This window comes from Myripristis murdjan, chromosome 6, assembly GCF_902150065.1.
Source record: "Myripristis murdjan chromosome 6, fMyrMur1.1, whole genome shotgun sequence".
NCBI classification, from domain to species: domain Eukaryota; kingdom Metazoa; phylum Chordata; class Actinopteri; order Holocentriformes; family Holocentridae; genus Myripristis; species Myripristis murdjan.
Genome location: NC_043985.1, coordinates 2,247,548 through 2,262,787, shown reverse-complemented (window position 1 = coordinate 2,262,787; position 15,240 = coordinate 2,247,548). Strand labels below are relative to the sequence as shown.

Genomic DNA, 15,240 nt, shown 5'->3' with positions numbered 1-15,240 from the left:
ATCAAAATCCCTTGATTTCTGGTTGAAACAGCCACCTTATAACAACTTTACTATGGTGATGGAATACTGTGAAAAAAGTTTAAAGTCTCTGAAAGTTCATTTTCATATCGTAATGGAATAAATGGAAACCTGCTTGATAAACGGGGAGAAAATGACGTTCCAGTTCTAAAATACAACTGCTTGCTTTGGGAAAAGATTAGCAGAAATGTGATGTATACACATTTTGTAGATAATGCACTGAACATGCAAAAATCACTGGGATGGTCCTTTACAAAAAGAAGTACTGTAGATGAGGTTTTGGAAGACCTGTCCTTACAACCACACAATCAGAAATACCAGCCTTAAATTAGAATTCAGAGGCTATGATTTCTGCATTTATTCCCCACATGAGAGGCCTTTCTCTCCATCAAACCACCCCCCACTCATTCTTACTGCTGGTGACAGCTGAGGTCTCTGGGAAGGTCAGTCAAACTCACACTTTTTAAAAGTGCTTTTATCAACAGTGGAATGATACAGCGACACATGGCACCTCTTGAGACTGTGACAGTATGTTCTAGAAATGAATTACTTTCATAACTGCCATTTAAAAAAAAAAAAAAAAAAAAAAAACATCCTCTGAGACCAAAACCAATATTTACCATTGAAGTTTTAGAAAATCAAGCCATTTTCTTATAACAAACTACTTTGTAGCTGCTGGAAATATCTGAACATGGCATCACAAAAGGCAAGTTTGCCTCATGAAAAACAAAAATACACCAAAGAACATGTTTGACCCAGACATGGTAAATATCACATCAGTAGCCTTTTAACTATTTTTGGCTGGATTTTTCGTTCTTCATCTGTATTACGTCCTAGCATAGGACACATGGAAATCTGGGAGCAACTGAGGCCTGTGAAATCAAGCTTATACTACAGTTCAATATTTTGATGCTGGACCAAAGAAGCTAAATACTGATACCTTAAAGATCATTGGTGGACTTTGATGGATTGATGGTTTTTCTTGCTAAAAGCCAAGTGACATGAAATTATGTATATCTGAGAGGGTAAATTTCATATCAAAGAGTGTCTGTGGATTTGGTTTGCATTTGGTTCCCGTTTTCCCAGAGTATGCACTTAGATTAAAAAGGTATAAAATTAAATTTAAAGATTTTTTTCCTCAGTTTGTGATGTCTGATTAGCCACACGCTTTCATTGGTCAAGCTGCTACAGCTTCTATTGAAAATAGATGACTCAGTGGAAGGTAAACAAAGTGGGATGAACACTCTAAATTGCTAACAAGTGTCTAAGGCAACCAAACTAAGTTTCTCACCATCCACCTGAAAATGTGAAGAAGATGGGTATTTTGCAGTTCCTGCTTACAGCTCAAAGAACTCTAAAAAGGTATTTTTCCTTGAGCAGGAGTTCCAGAGGATTCCAGGAAAGTTCCTCTAGCATCTTCAACTGTTTCTAAACTTGTATAAAATCCTAGTGGCAGTGTTACATCCATACTGCTAACAGCAGGCAAAAATCATTGGTCAGATCAATCAGGGTTTGAGTAAAAAAAAAAAAAAAAAAAAAAAAAAAAAAAAAAAAATATATATATATATATATATATATATATATATATATATATATATATATATATATATATATATTTAAAAAAAAAAAAAAAAAAAAAAAAAAAAGTCCAAAGTCTATTTAAAAATTGTCTCGGAATATTGGTGTGATATTGATGCTGTTGTCCAGTCACTCACACTTCACTGTGTAGGTTGAATGCACACAATAAAGCATCAGTCCAAGAGGGCAGTCAGGCACCTGGATGGACTGTCTGTAAATTCAGAGCATCATCTATAGCCCCTACATGAAGGACATCATCCAAGTAGTCAGTCCAAACTCCTCCTCTTCCCTCAAAAAGCCCCATCTCCACACAAACTCTGTGACTGGCAGCAACCAATCAGATGTTGACGTCCCGGACATCGGTGGGCGTGGCCGAGAGATCCTCCTCCTGGGTGATATTCTTAGTTTCCATGGAAACTGAGTGCAGTTGTTGCTGTTGCTGTTGTGCCTGTCGGAGACTGGTTTCCAGCAGTGATTCAATTTGTTCCTGACACGCCCGGAGACAATCCTAAAGAGACAGAGTTCATTTCAGTTCAGCTCAGTTACTTAACACTGACTTTTCACTTCTGCATCTTTGACAAGCCAATGATGTTCTGCTAATGGGACAGTTCACCCACCGGGTCACTTCTGATGATCTGTGCCAGTTGCTCTGTCAGTGACTGAGATGTCATTGTGTTGCCCACCATTCTCATCTGTAAGCCCTCCACAGCTGCCACCACGCTGCCCGCTGCAACCATGGATGGGGGGTTGGCGATGAATTTAACATCTGCAAAGGTAATAATGACACCATTTGTGTGACACCAAGTGTCTTGCAGTTTTTTATAGAACGGAGACAATGCATAAAAAAGTCCCGTCCACCCGAGAGGGAAAAACACTCCATTGTTTTACACTGACTTGTTTGGTCATGTCTCCTTGCCATTTTTGTTGATAAACAAGCTAAATAATGCTCAAAGGCTGATGTGTGGTGGGAACAACAGAGTCTCATGAGAAAAGTGGATCCAGGCAATAATACGTGAAAAACTAGGGGGGGCCCTGGAACTCAGTGTGTTTATGTGTGTAACAGCCTTTTCTCACTAGTAATGGTTTACTAAGTGATAACTATACTGTTTTAAGTTAAATAATCTTCAGAGTATAAAGGTGGTGCTGTCATGGAATTTGGATATGTCTGTATTTACAAGTTAGCTCGCTTACACATTGCCTAAGATTATCTTGTAATGTTAACACCTCGCTAACTTGCTCTAAGTCATAAGATAATTCACATTATCAAGAGCACAGCAATTATACGTGGCTCGCCTGTGAACCTAAATGTAGTTTTTCCTTTCCTACTGTGATCTGTCAACAGTAACCGTAGAGCACACTGAAAAATGTGACTGCTTCATTTCAGTTAATATTCTTTCACTCAGTGCAAGACCAGCAATATTCAGCTTTTCTAAATGCCTCTGCCTCTCAGTGCCAACAAAACCCTTAGACATGCTGAAACAAGGCAGATAAACAACAGGTCTTTTACACAGCAACCATGTTGACATCAAATAGCAGGGTAAACAAAGTTGTTATTAATATAATCAATGAAGGTTGTGTTCCACGTAGGTCTAAGAGAGCCAGGTGATCATGATGTTCTGGCTCACTGGAAAGCCTTTGCTACACAGAACCTTCATTAACCTGTGACACCTGTGTTTATACCCTACCATTTCTTATCAAAATAGCTGCTGTGGAAAAGCTTTACTGGCAGAAAAAATGGTAGTAGTTGAAACATGAAGTAAAAAACAAAAAAACAGTGGAAAGACATGCTCTTTACATGGCATTTAGACAGTATAATTCAGTCCCTTTCATACCTGTAGCACACAGTGCCACAAAGGTCTGAGCGTGCTTCCTGAGTATGGGCCTGTTTTCTTTCCTGATTGGCAGCTGAGATAGGAAGTGGTCAATGAAGTCGAGAGGCGTCACTGAGGCAAGGTCCCACTTCAGCTTGTTCAAAACCAACAGCTCCATTTGCTACAAGTGGAGGAAAGGACAGCGAGCAAGACGAAGAAGGAAAAGAAAAGGTTCATGTGATGTAAAGATTGGGTCATGGATGGATGAATAAAGATGATGGACAGAGAAAGAAGATTTGAATAAAGAGGGAGGGATAGAGAAAGTCATGGAATCTGTTTATTTCAACAGGTAATACCATTATACCACCACTAGAGGACCTACATGCTCTTTATTTTTACAGTCTTACACATATTTTATATTAATACAATAAAAAAGTGTGCACTAATTTATGGATTCAATGATACTGATAACTGATTTTAGGTGCCATTAAATTACACACTTTTGGAATGTTTTTGAGGTAGCACAGGTACTTCCTCAAACTATACAGATTTTTATTGTTGCATTTTGAGTTGCATTTTTGCATTTCAAATTCTTTGTCAATTTGTCAGTATATTATAACCAAGTGCTATGTAGGTAAGAGCAATTTTGGTTTAAATGCTATAGATTGTTTTCCTCTTTCCTTTCCTCCTCTTTCAAGGAGTGCGTCACTCCTGGGATCCTTAAAATACACAATAAAAACTGTCAAATGTAAACCATTATAATTACTTTTTTTCCCATCCTCAATTATTTGTATTTTCTTCCATTACAGATTCTTCTCCTGTAAATTTGGATGTCTGTGATTGCATGTCAGATTATTAAGATTATTAGTGTTTCATGCCATTTTGTTCTCAAAGCTTTCAATAAAAAACAAAAGCTCTTTGAACCAGAGATTACCATACATTTTGTCCTGCTGTTGCAAGGTGTGATTAGGCATGTGTGTGGCAACTGATTCCATTTTCAAATAAAGAAGTTTAATTTCTTTTTCAAAAACTAATTCTGAAACTGTATTCCATAGGTTTGACTGGCAGTATAGCATTTGTGCTGTCAAACATTTTGACCTTTAATTGCAGCATTCATGGAATTTACAGTATGGAGATTTACATTTTACATTTCACCCTTAGTCATAGTATCTTCAGAGACCAACTGGTGCAATGTTTGCATGCAACATGTTTCATTTCACTGCATAGGGAAGTAGTGAACGGCCTACCAGTAGCTGAGTTGGTGTGACAGAATTGTCTGTGTAGATGCAGAGCTTCTCAGCAGTGAGCGGTATGGTTTCCTTCATCTTGGATGCCAGGAACATGCAAGCAGCCCCCAGCAGCTGGAGGTGGTTTTTCTTGGTGGGCTGCACTGACAGAAACCTGTCCAAGTAGTTCATAGCCAAAGGGAAGACCTCCTCCTCACATTTCTGCTCCTCACATACCTGTGTAGAAAAAACGAGGTGCCAAAACTTTTCAGCTGCTGCACTTATGGTCACTGTTAATCAAACCAACAACTGAGAACTAGCTGAAGAATCAGTTTTCCCTCTGGCTCAAAGCCGAGTGGAAACATGCTCCTCAGATCTGGGGATGAAGTCAAAAAAGACTGTCCATTATGTGTTAGGATTTGGGGTGTGACCAATACAACGTTTTAAGAATTAGACCTTGACAGCTGCTATTTTCTGCTACCATAGTATACCAGTAGAGTCCTGATCAATTTTACAATAGATATGTAATCAATTGAACAAGATTTTCCATCACATTAGCGATGACCTACTTGCCACCTTGCCTTTATAAATAAATGCTAGCTGTAGGACAGTAGCGGTGCTATCTTCCTCTGTTACTGAATGCTGGATAGTGGCTGGATGCTTGCTTGACATTTAAAATGTATTATGTACATGGGTTTAACAACAACAACAATAGTAGTAGTAGAAGTAATAATAATAATAACAATAATAATAGTAATAATAATGATATTTGCTTCATGTTGCTCCCAGAAATTCAGTCCATATGATAAGGTTTGGAAGTTCTGACAGTCAAAAGATATAAAGGCAGTGACTCTGGGTTGAGTCCAGTGACACTGTTGTGTCAAATACGGGAGTGTTGCAAAACAAATTAAATTCAACACTGGCACCTCATGTTTTTGTAGGCAATATTACTTGTATTTAATAGGGCCTGACCGATTTATCGGCCGATTATAGCCATTAGAGAATAATCGGTAATCGGCCAAAAGTTGGCCGAGTGACGCCGATGTTAACACCTATTTTTCATTAATAAAAAGCAGGGAATGTGGTGTTTTTCTTAGAAATGATGTCCTTGTGTTACGTATCCAGTAGAGGACACTCCGACACTTTTCATGTCACACTCCAGTCACCCCACAGCAGAGTGAAGTAGTGAGAAGACTGAAGAGCCAACAGCGCATTTACTGAGTCAGGCAGTTTGCCTCAATGTAAGTTTATAACAAGTTTGTGAAATAAACAATAACTCAATAAGTTTCGCATTTCCCATGACGTGCCTCGTTGTGTCTGTCACACTCGACTGATATGTTAGCAAGCTAAAATTAGGATAACCTAGCTTAAATATTACCTTGCCAAACACTTTAACCGAGTCAGTGACAATAAACGTAACGGTAACTTTACAATACCTCAAAGTAATCTTACGCTCACTCAGGCAGCTGCATGCTACTACACTAGATATGACCGGAGCAATTTAGGATAATGTGTCATCGCCGTGCAAAAACCCTTGTGGGCTGCATTTATTTACAGCAGCGCACGGACTGTGTTTTTTAAGTCATGGCGTTGAGGAAGAAAAAGCGTTTCTGGTCGTCAGAGAGGCGCATTTCAAATCATGTTTTAACCAGAGACTTTTATGACACTGCTTATCCACATACCTATTACCTTCAGATAATAATTCATTAAATACAATCACTGACCACGTCATTAGACACTGTGCAATGTAATGCACAGCAATAACAGCCCTACCATGAATTCTACTTTAATCAATGTATTACTTTGTAAATGTTGACACTGTCAGAAAGACTTCTTTATGTTTACTGAGATGATAGTGGGTGTTGCTGTTGGTATGGAGAGCAGTACATTGAGGTGTTCAGAATATTGTGACCCTCTGATGCATGTAAGTGGGGTTGACAAAATATCAGACACCTCAATATGATGCTCCTCACACCAACACCCACTACCACCTCAATAATAACCATAAAGAAGAATTAACAGCTTTCTTACAGTCAACAACATTTTAAAAGTAATAAGTTTAGTCTAATGAAGTGGCCAGGAGTGTACACGCCATATTCATGTGAACACAAGTAAGACAAATGCTTAATGTCTGAGTTTCAAAATGGCCCATGTAACTAGACAGTTTTGTAACGTTATTTTTTAACTAATGCACATTATGTCTTACTGTGTTTTTACAGATGGCAAAAGAAGGTGGATGCAGTATGGTGTGGGACTACTTCACCAAGGATGTCACTGGTGAAGCAGTCTGTGATATTTGTGCAGCTTCTGTAAGCCAGGGATCAAACAAGCAAAAAGCAAAAAACACAACCAACCTATGGCAGCACCTTAAAGCTAAACATGATGACACTACCTTTTTGCACATCATATTTTTGATTTATTTTATGTTCAAATTGTTCATATGATGCTTGTTCCACACAATTTCTGATAATAAAAGTATTTGAAAATAGTAAAATGTTCTCCCTTCAATTTATATCTTTGTAGCAAGTGTTTGGAGCTATATTTAAGCCATCAAAAGCAGGTATTTCATCTTTTTTTTTTATGAAAAATGTAAAAATTTAATCAGCTGATATTTTGGTTATCCGAATTTTATATTCCCTTATATGGGAATCGGCATTGGCCCCAAAAAATCCATATCTGTTGGGCCATAGTATTTAATCAGGTATGCTGTTAAGACAAGTATTTTCAGCAACCACCAGCAGGAGGAGGGAGGCACTGCTGCAGTCTTCTGCCTGCAGGGGACCAGCATGCACAGTGCTACCTCAACTTGACTAATGAAATCAGTAAACTATATTATTCTTACTCAAATCAAACTGTTTGGTGATGTTACAGAGGATAAGTGAAGGTGCACCCTACATATCCAACACTAGACTCAGGGGTACCATTTAGGAATCCCAATCCCAAATACCATCCAAAATGCATAAAAAAGTGACAAAAATGTTTTCAAGGCATGATTTTGTATGTTGTTCAACATTCTCAAAGAAACGCTGAACAACACCCATTAACCAGAGACATCAAACAAGCCATCAAAAAGACTCACTAACAGGTCCCAATAAATCGGTAAATACAAACTAGAACAGAAACTCAAGTACAAGTCAATGCAAAAGACACAAAGCATGTAAACCTAACAGACGCTAATCTAAGGAAAAAGAAACCCAAAACGGAGCTGCCTGTGAGCAAACACACAAAGGCAGCGCGTGGTCTGCACAGACAACTGTGAGCTGGCCACATTTTCCAAAAACTATTAAGAAATATTCTAAAAAATTGTTTAGCATGCCAGTTTCTACATGGAAATGTCAAGGGCTTGTTCGTTGTACACGGACTGGTCATTTCTTTGCATGACTTAGTTCAACAGGCTTGTGAGGCACGGAAATAGCTTTATTCTAAAGTGTGAGTAGCTCACGCAGAGTGGGCTATTCACTGAAACCATGTGTCCTGAAACTTCAGGAATTGTTTACAAATTGTCGTTTGAAAAAAAAAAAATCTTGTCTGCTAGAATGCATTATTCTATATACGTAATCGAGGCTGTATCATTCAGTGGAGCAATCAATCGCACAGATAGTTTTAAGTCTTTCTTTGATAGACTACTGTTTCTGCAACCCCCTACCCTTGTCCTCTGGTATGGCGAGGACACAATGGCAAGCTCCGTTTAAAAAAACTTAGAAATGAATGTTGCCTTGATTAACGGCAGTTGTACATACAACACAAAAGATAAAAGATATTTTTCGATAGTTAGGGGCAACTCTTCAACTCGGCACGCACGCGATCCACTTTGTTTCAATATTCACGGCTTTCATGATTAGTTTCCCTTTAAGTCCCACAATCATACTCTAAAGTCACGTTAGCCAACACCAATAGCTGCTGTGTGCACCAACTGTAAAAGATGTTATTTTACTGAAGTAACGTTACCGCTTTAGGGGAAACCTTGCAGGCCGAATAGAAGAGTGGCTCCTACTGATACTGCAAATGTATTAAACCTCGTTCTACTGTGTACACAGCTTTGCTGGTAAGTCCGGCAACATCAAAATACAATTTTTTTATCATTATGTTTCACCTTTTAACCACACGAAAGAGAACAGCATGTTTGAGGGCCAACTTACCTCCAACATCCAGGTGGAGACTATTCTCCTCATGTACGGGGCTATTTCTTTCTGCACACATTTGAAGTAGCTGGTAGCGGGTAGGTAGTTGTCCTCTGCCCGTAGTAGAGCGTGCAGGACTCGGTCAGTCAACAGGTTTGAGTCCCGGTAGGCCCTGGGGACGGCAGGCCTATCCACCTCACAGCACAGCAACTCTGGCTCCATTTACCTCACACTCTCTACAGCAGTGTGTCTATTTCACCTCCTTTTTTTCTGTGTCTCTGCCCTGACAAAGCTGAAAAAAGAAAAAGAAACAGAAACAGTATAGCTTCGACTTGGCTAAGTACAAATCATTCGCGGTTCCATTTTTGCCTAATCTGAGTCCCAGCTCTCACAGCTTTTCAGCGTCTGTGTGGGACAAAGATGTTTCCTTTTTCTTTAGCTAGCTAACGCTTTCAGTTCATTGTAGGTGACTTGGTCCCTTGTTTGCACTAGTTGTCTCGCTGGTGGTTGGGCTGCTTTCAAGCTCTTTCCGACGGTGTGCGCGTTACGTTCTTTTGTTGAACTGTACAGACTTGAAGTGAAGACTGAAGTTGCAGTATTCTCCCTCTCCCCGCAGAGAAACAAGTTCACTGCGTCTGTCTGCTGCCGCTGCCCTTCCATATAACAACACACCGGCGTCAAGACCCACACAATAGGAAGGAAAACATCCTGTGGCACATTACAAAATAAAAGATATATTTTTAATCTTTATTCACGGACAGTTGACCAGATTTTCCCACCTTCCCCATCCACATTTTTAGTCCAAACGAAGACGACAAAGATATTTAGGTAGTAATATATTAATCGAAATTGAGCAAAAGATTGTAACTGTAATAAACGAGTGACAAATGTTATGCTCTTATTTCGACGCTATACTTCCTGTGTCATTCTGGCAGTTTGGCTATCTTGACGGCAAAACAGAAAAACCGAAAATTGATAGGTTTTACATTGATAGGTTTTTACTTGTTTCATTAACGTCCAGATGATGATGCAACAGCAACGTCTAATGACATATAGTCAATGTATGTTTTACCAATGTTTTCCGGCGAAATAGGCTAACATGCTTGAATATTATTTACTTGTGACATAGTTTCTTCATATACCTACACACAGACACACACACACACACACACACACACACACACACACACACACACACACACACGTGTACAGATAGATAGATAGATAGATAGATAGATAGATAGATAGATTAGGGTTGCAATGGTTCAACACACCTACGATTCTGTCTGTATTGCGGTTTTTGGGTCACGATTTCGGTTTGGGTTCAGTTTGTTTTGTACATGAGGGAGGAAAAACATTACCATTTGCAATGTTCTCTGTATTTTGTCTTATTTGCATAAACACCAAAAATGTTTTCTTTCATTCTCTCATATCCAAAATCTTTGGATAACAATATGAAAACAACAAACATACTTTCAAGGGCAAAAGTCTACTTAGACATTTTAAAACAAATATAAAAATACCTTCCGTATATTCATGAACTCTCAGCTGAGTGTGCAGTTGTATGGCTCATACAGCGGATGTGTTAGTAACAGTAACCATGTGAGAACCATCCGAGAACCATCACCTTCTCGCAGTGGAGAGTGACACTGCACTTTTCATTTTATAATGAACACTCACGGATGGGCTCTCAGTCATATATAATATAGGTAGGTATATAGGTATATCTAGAGAGGTGCATATATATATAGATAGATAGATAGATAGATAGATAGATATAGATATAGATATAGATAGATAGATAGATAGATAGATAGATAGATAGATATAGATATAGATAGATAGATAGATAGATATAGATATACATATATACACACACACATACTTAGACAGATAAGCTGATGGTGGCTAATCAACCAGACATCGTGGTGGTTGACAAACAGCAGAAGAAGGCAGTAGTGATAGATGTAGCGATCCTGAGTGACAGTGATATCAAGCAGAAGGAACACGAGAAGCTCGAAAAATACCAAAGACTGAGAGAAGAGCTAGAGAAAATGTAGGGAGTCAAGGCAACAGTGGTGCCAGTGGTAATCGGAGGTCTCAGGGCTGTGACCCCCCAAACTGGGAGAGTGGATCCAGCAGATCCCAGGAACAACATCTGTGATCTCTGTCCAGAAGAGGGTCGTCCTCGGAACAGCTAAGATACTACTCCTCAGGCTCCCAGGCCTCTGGTAGAGGACCCAAGCTTGAAGGAGACACAAGACAACCAGTGGGACATTCTTACGCCAGGTGTTCCAAGCATGAAGAAATGCTAGCTATCATAGATCAACACCTGTCTCTTTATTCCCATAAACCCTTGCGTTTTGGGGTTGTTTCCTTGGTTGGGATTATATTCTCACTCCTGTTGAGACACAGTTCTCTAGGAGGAGGACTGAGACTTCCATTTTCAAACTCATTGGAGCTGTTATTTAGTGCCACCAGAGTTCAAGTATTCTGACTTGGTAGGAAACACCTGACCTCAAATAAATTGCTCCAAACTATCCTTAATGGAAGAATCCCCTTTGTGAACATTGATCTCACCTTTTCATTTTCATTATTCTATTGAGGAGTAAGGAGGAAAATCACCAGAAATATATTTGGAAGCCTTAACTAAAGTCAAGCATTCAGGACCATCTCTTTTGGGATTTGTTTTGGTGATTGTGGGTGGAGGCATTTCTGGTTTATTAGACAGTCACAGTGGAGAGAGACAGGAAATACAGGGCAGAGACAGGGCATGACATGCAGCAAGGGGTCTGGGCCAGGTTCAAACCCAGGCTACAGGGTGAGCCACCAGGTGCCCAACACAAATGTCAGCTTTTCAAAGAATGAAGATATTGTGTGGAAAGATCACAAATCAAGTTAAATGGATGGTTCACCGTTTTTTGTTCATTTGTACTTGGGAAGTGTGATGCTAAACAAACTTTTCCACTGTGGTTCAGACTAAACAAAAGGAACTGTAGGTGTTATCAAACCCCCATAACATAAAAACTAGGGATGAACGAGTACACCACTATCTGTATCCGTATCTGTATCTGTATCTGTTCAGCCATCTACATTATCTGTATCTGTATCTGTTCAGCCATCTACATTATCTGTATCTGTATCTGTATCTGTTCAGCCATCTACATTATCTGTATCCGTATCTGTACTCAGAGTGTGCGGGGCCTAAACCAGAAATGGGTGGGGCTTAAACTGGAAGTGGATGGGATTTGACCAGAAATGGGTTGGGCTTAAACCAGTACGTTATTTTAAGCCTGATATTGATAAGGGTTGATCAGAAGTTGCTATATTTATTGTTTATTGGAAAACTATTTACAGAACAGCCTCAGAATTGAGCTTCATATCAATGATTTTGATCACAATAGTAAACGAACTATTTACAGAACAAATTTTTATAAACACAGAACATGAATATTCGTACATCAATGAATACAACACATGCAGTAGGCAATTATGAAGCACTCTCAGTGCATGCAGCCAAAATAAAATAAAAATAATAATGTAGCCTACTTTGTGTGTTCAGCTAATGTGTGTGTGTAAGTGGTCTGTGTGTTAAGACTGTGACTGTGCACCGCGTCCGGTACGAGCAAAGTTTTCCAACTGACTTTATATCAAAAACCAGCTGGTAAGAGCGAGCAGATGTTAAAAAAAAAAAAAAAAAAAACTGACCAGTGTAGAGGCAGTGAGAGACGCGACACAAGTCGCATTCAGCCCTGTCTGCTCAAAAGCACCGCGTCTGTTACCGATCAAGTTTAGCAGAAAGGGTAAGGTAAGAGTGTAAGGCCAAGGTAAGAGCGAGCTGAAAAAAAACCTAACCAGTATTGAAGAGAGACGCGACGTGAGCTGTCAGACCTGAGTGAGCGACAGAGAGGCTGTCACTGTGTGTGTGTGAGCGGCACAGCTGCAGTGAACTGTGTGTGTGTAGGGGAGGAACACTGTATGTGACTGGCATAGCACACAGCATGGATACAGTCAGCTACCCAATGAGGATTTTCATTCATCACAAGCACAGGTATTGACTCATATTACTTGTATAATACTCGTACTCGTCAGAAGTTCTTTATCCATACCAGATACTCGTTTCAGTCGAGTATCTGCCTCAACCCTAATAAAAGCCTTTGGTGCTTAAAGGGATAGTTTACCCAGTTTGAAGAATGTGATATTATTTCACTTCCCTCCCTAGCTGTTATGTAGGACAGTAGTGGTACTATCTTCCTCTTACTGTTACTGAGTGCTGGATACTGGCTGGATGCTCCAAATGCTAACTGTTAGCCTCCTGTGGCATTTGTGGGTCATACCTCCATCCATAAAAAGTGTGAACTATCCCTTTAAGTCAACTCAAGGTATCGAGGGCTTTTGGGAAGAAGACAGAGACAGAGATGTATGTAGCCATGTCTCTCTGTCTGTGTGTGTGTATGACCTTTCACCTCAGTTTCTCAGCATGGCCGGGTTAGGGTCATAGCATGCACACCACATATAATAGCAGTCTATAGATTCTATTGATTCATTATGATTGATCCCTCACACAATAGAGGCTGATCCACGATGATCGGCTTCGCTGGCCTTCTGTTATGTCATCCACCATTGCTCCTGCATGGGTTTTGACCTGCAAAGCAATGTCCTCCAGCTCTGGGCATGCAGTGTGGATGCTAAGACACAACCATAATGATTCACCTATTTATTGTGAAGAAGTCACTGGTGTTTTTGACTTGAAAAGTCCTGATTTTGTCTGAAGGTAGTGGCTATTTCATGCCAAACAGAATATTAATATTTACAGGAGACCCAAAGCTAGGCCAAATTTGCTTGATTAGCTCACTTAACCCTTTGAAACCAGACCAAATTCAAACTGATTTTGTTCAAAAGCTTGGGAAAAAGTGAAGAACAAATTAGCAATAAAATATAATAGAAGACAAATACAAGGGTAAAAAAAAGTTTGGAAAAACAAAACAAAACAAAACAAAACAAAAAAAGCTTAGAAGAGTGTGGAAATTAGCTTAAAATTACTGGAAAATTAGGAGAAAAAACAGATGAAAAACCTAGAAAACTATATTCATAATTATTATATATTTCAAGTTAAATTACAAGAAAATTACCACAAAATTGCCACACAAAAAACAATTACATGCAAATTGTCAAAACAATATTAAATTAAATTAAATTAAATTCAAATTAAAAAAGGGTTCATAATCAGGCAAAATAGTTTTGGTTGACAAAAATGATTTGTGCCTTATATAGAAGGTTGTGTTTTCATATCAGTGCTTCCGGTTTATGATTTGAATGCAAAGTATCACAACTCACTTTCTTTACAAAGAGGTGTTTCCTAGATATCTACACAGATGCAAAATTTGAGTTTCTAACTGAGATAAGAGAGGGAGACAGAGAGAGAGAGCTAAAGAGTGAGTGAAGCCAGTAATGATGATGAAGATGAATATAGGGCAGCTATAGGGAGCTCACAGAGACCTCCATGCTGTGGAGTCCAGCCCTTTTCACTGGAGATAAATGAAAAGAAACTGCAGAGGCAGAGAGGGAGAGTTAAAGAGGGTTAAAAATAAATGGCTGGTATTTGCAAATATGGTATGTGGTTTCGAAGACCAACACATTATTTCCAAACTGAAAGTGATGATAGCTGAAATTTTGTGCCAATATGCAATATCTTTAAAGTTAATCAGTTTCCCCTCAACTGGTCTACCCAGTCCACATTCATCCATAGGCACTGAGTCATGGTCCACACAAACTTAAGAGCCATTCAATTTGAGTGTGCAAATAATATCCACAATGCTTTCATGCACTGTTCAACTCCCAAAGGCTACACAAAATTCAATTCAGTGGTGAGGAACTAACCCTTTTAACAGGAACATAACGTTGAGCAAAACCCAGTTCAGGATGGGCAGCCAACTGCCTCGAATGTGAATTCTCTTCATATCTTTCAAATAATATTTAAAAATTGCTATTTTGGCCTATGAAGATGCAGTTTCATCAAAGACTTTCATGTCTACAATAAGCATATGCATTCAAACACTGCAGAAATCCAATTTTATTATGTCCAAAGTTCATAGGCTAAAACAACGACTGTTAAATATTTTAAAGCTTCATGTATTTCAATAGCATTTTTAAAAATTCTATTCACATTTTCTTAAAGTTACATATTTTTAAGCTAAGCTTAAGGAAGCTAAATGTACTTTTCTTGTTATTTTCATATTTGAATTGTAAAGTTGATCCAGCAGGTAGCATCTGCCCATAATTTCCAAAATAAATAAATGGGTACCGGGACTTTAGTCCACATTGGTTTATGTGCTAAAATTTCTATTTGGGGATGGAAATGAATAGAGAGATAGAAATCCAGTATCATGGATTAGCAGCCCTGGGGAGCACAGAGCAAAGTTGAAAAAATTTCACCACCATGTGGAGTCATATCACACCCAGGGAACAATACAACCCAACACTCTA

At 39.0% G+C, this 15,240-nt stretch overlaps 1 protein-coding gene across 1 annotated transcript; it reads right to left on the bottom strand.

The window, feature by feature from the left end:
- Positions 1-1,677: 1,677 nt before the first annotated feature.
- LOC115360685 (G1/S-specific cyclin-D1-like) lies at positions 1,678-9,383 on the bottom strand. The gene is made up of 5 exons (XM_030053753.1): positions 8,773-9,383; positions 4,655-4,870; positions 3,429-3,588; positions 2,214-2,362; positions 1,678-2,104 (listed from the first exon to the last, which is right to left on the bottom strand). Exons 1-5 carry the CDS (start codon positions 8,974-8,976, stop codon positions 1,934-1,936), a joined length of 900 nt encoding a protein of 299 aa, XP_029909613.1. The 5' UTR covers positions 8,977-9,383; the 3' UTR covers positions 1,678-1,933.
- Positions 9,384-15,240: the final 5,857 nt, after the last annotated feature.

Bases quoted from the DNA above. Each gene is read 5' to 3' on its own strand.
- LOC115360685 (XM_030053753.1), bottom strand. From the start codon at position 8,976: ATGGAGCCAGAGTTGCTGTGCTGTGAGGTGGATAGGCCTGCCGTCCCC. The intron at 4,871-8,772 runs GTAAGTTGGCCC...TTTTCTACACAG, and splicing joins TCTCCACCTGGATGTTGGAG to GTATGTGAGGAGCAGAAATG. The intron at 3,589-4,654 runs GTAGGCCGTTCA...CTCCACTTGTAG, and splicing joins TCACACCAACTCAGCTACTG to CAAATGGAGCTGTTGGTTTT.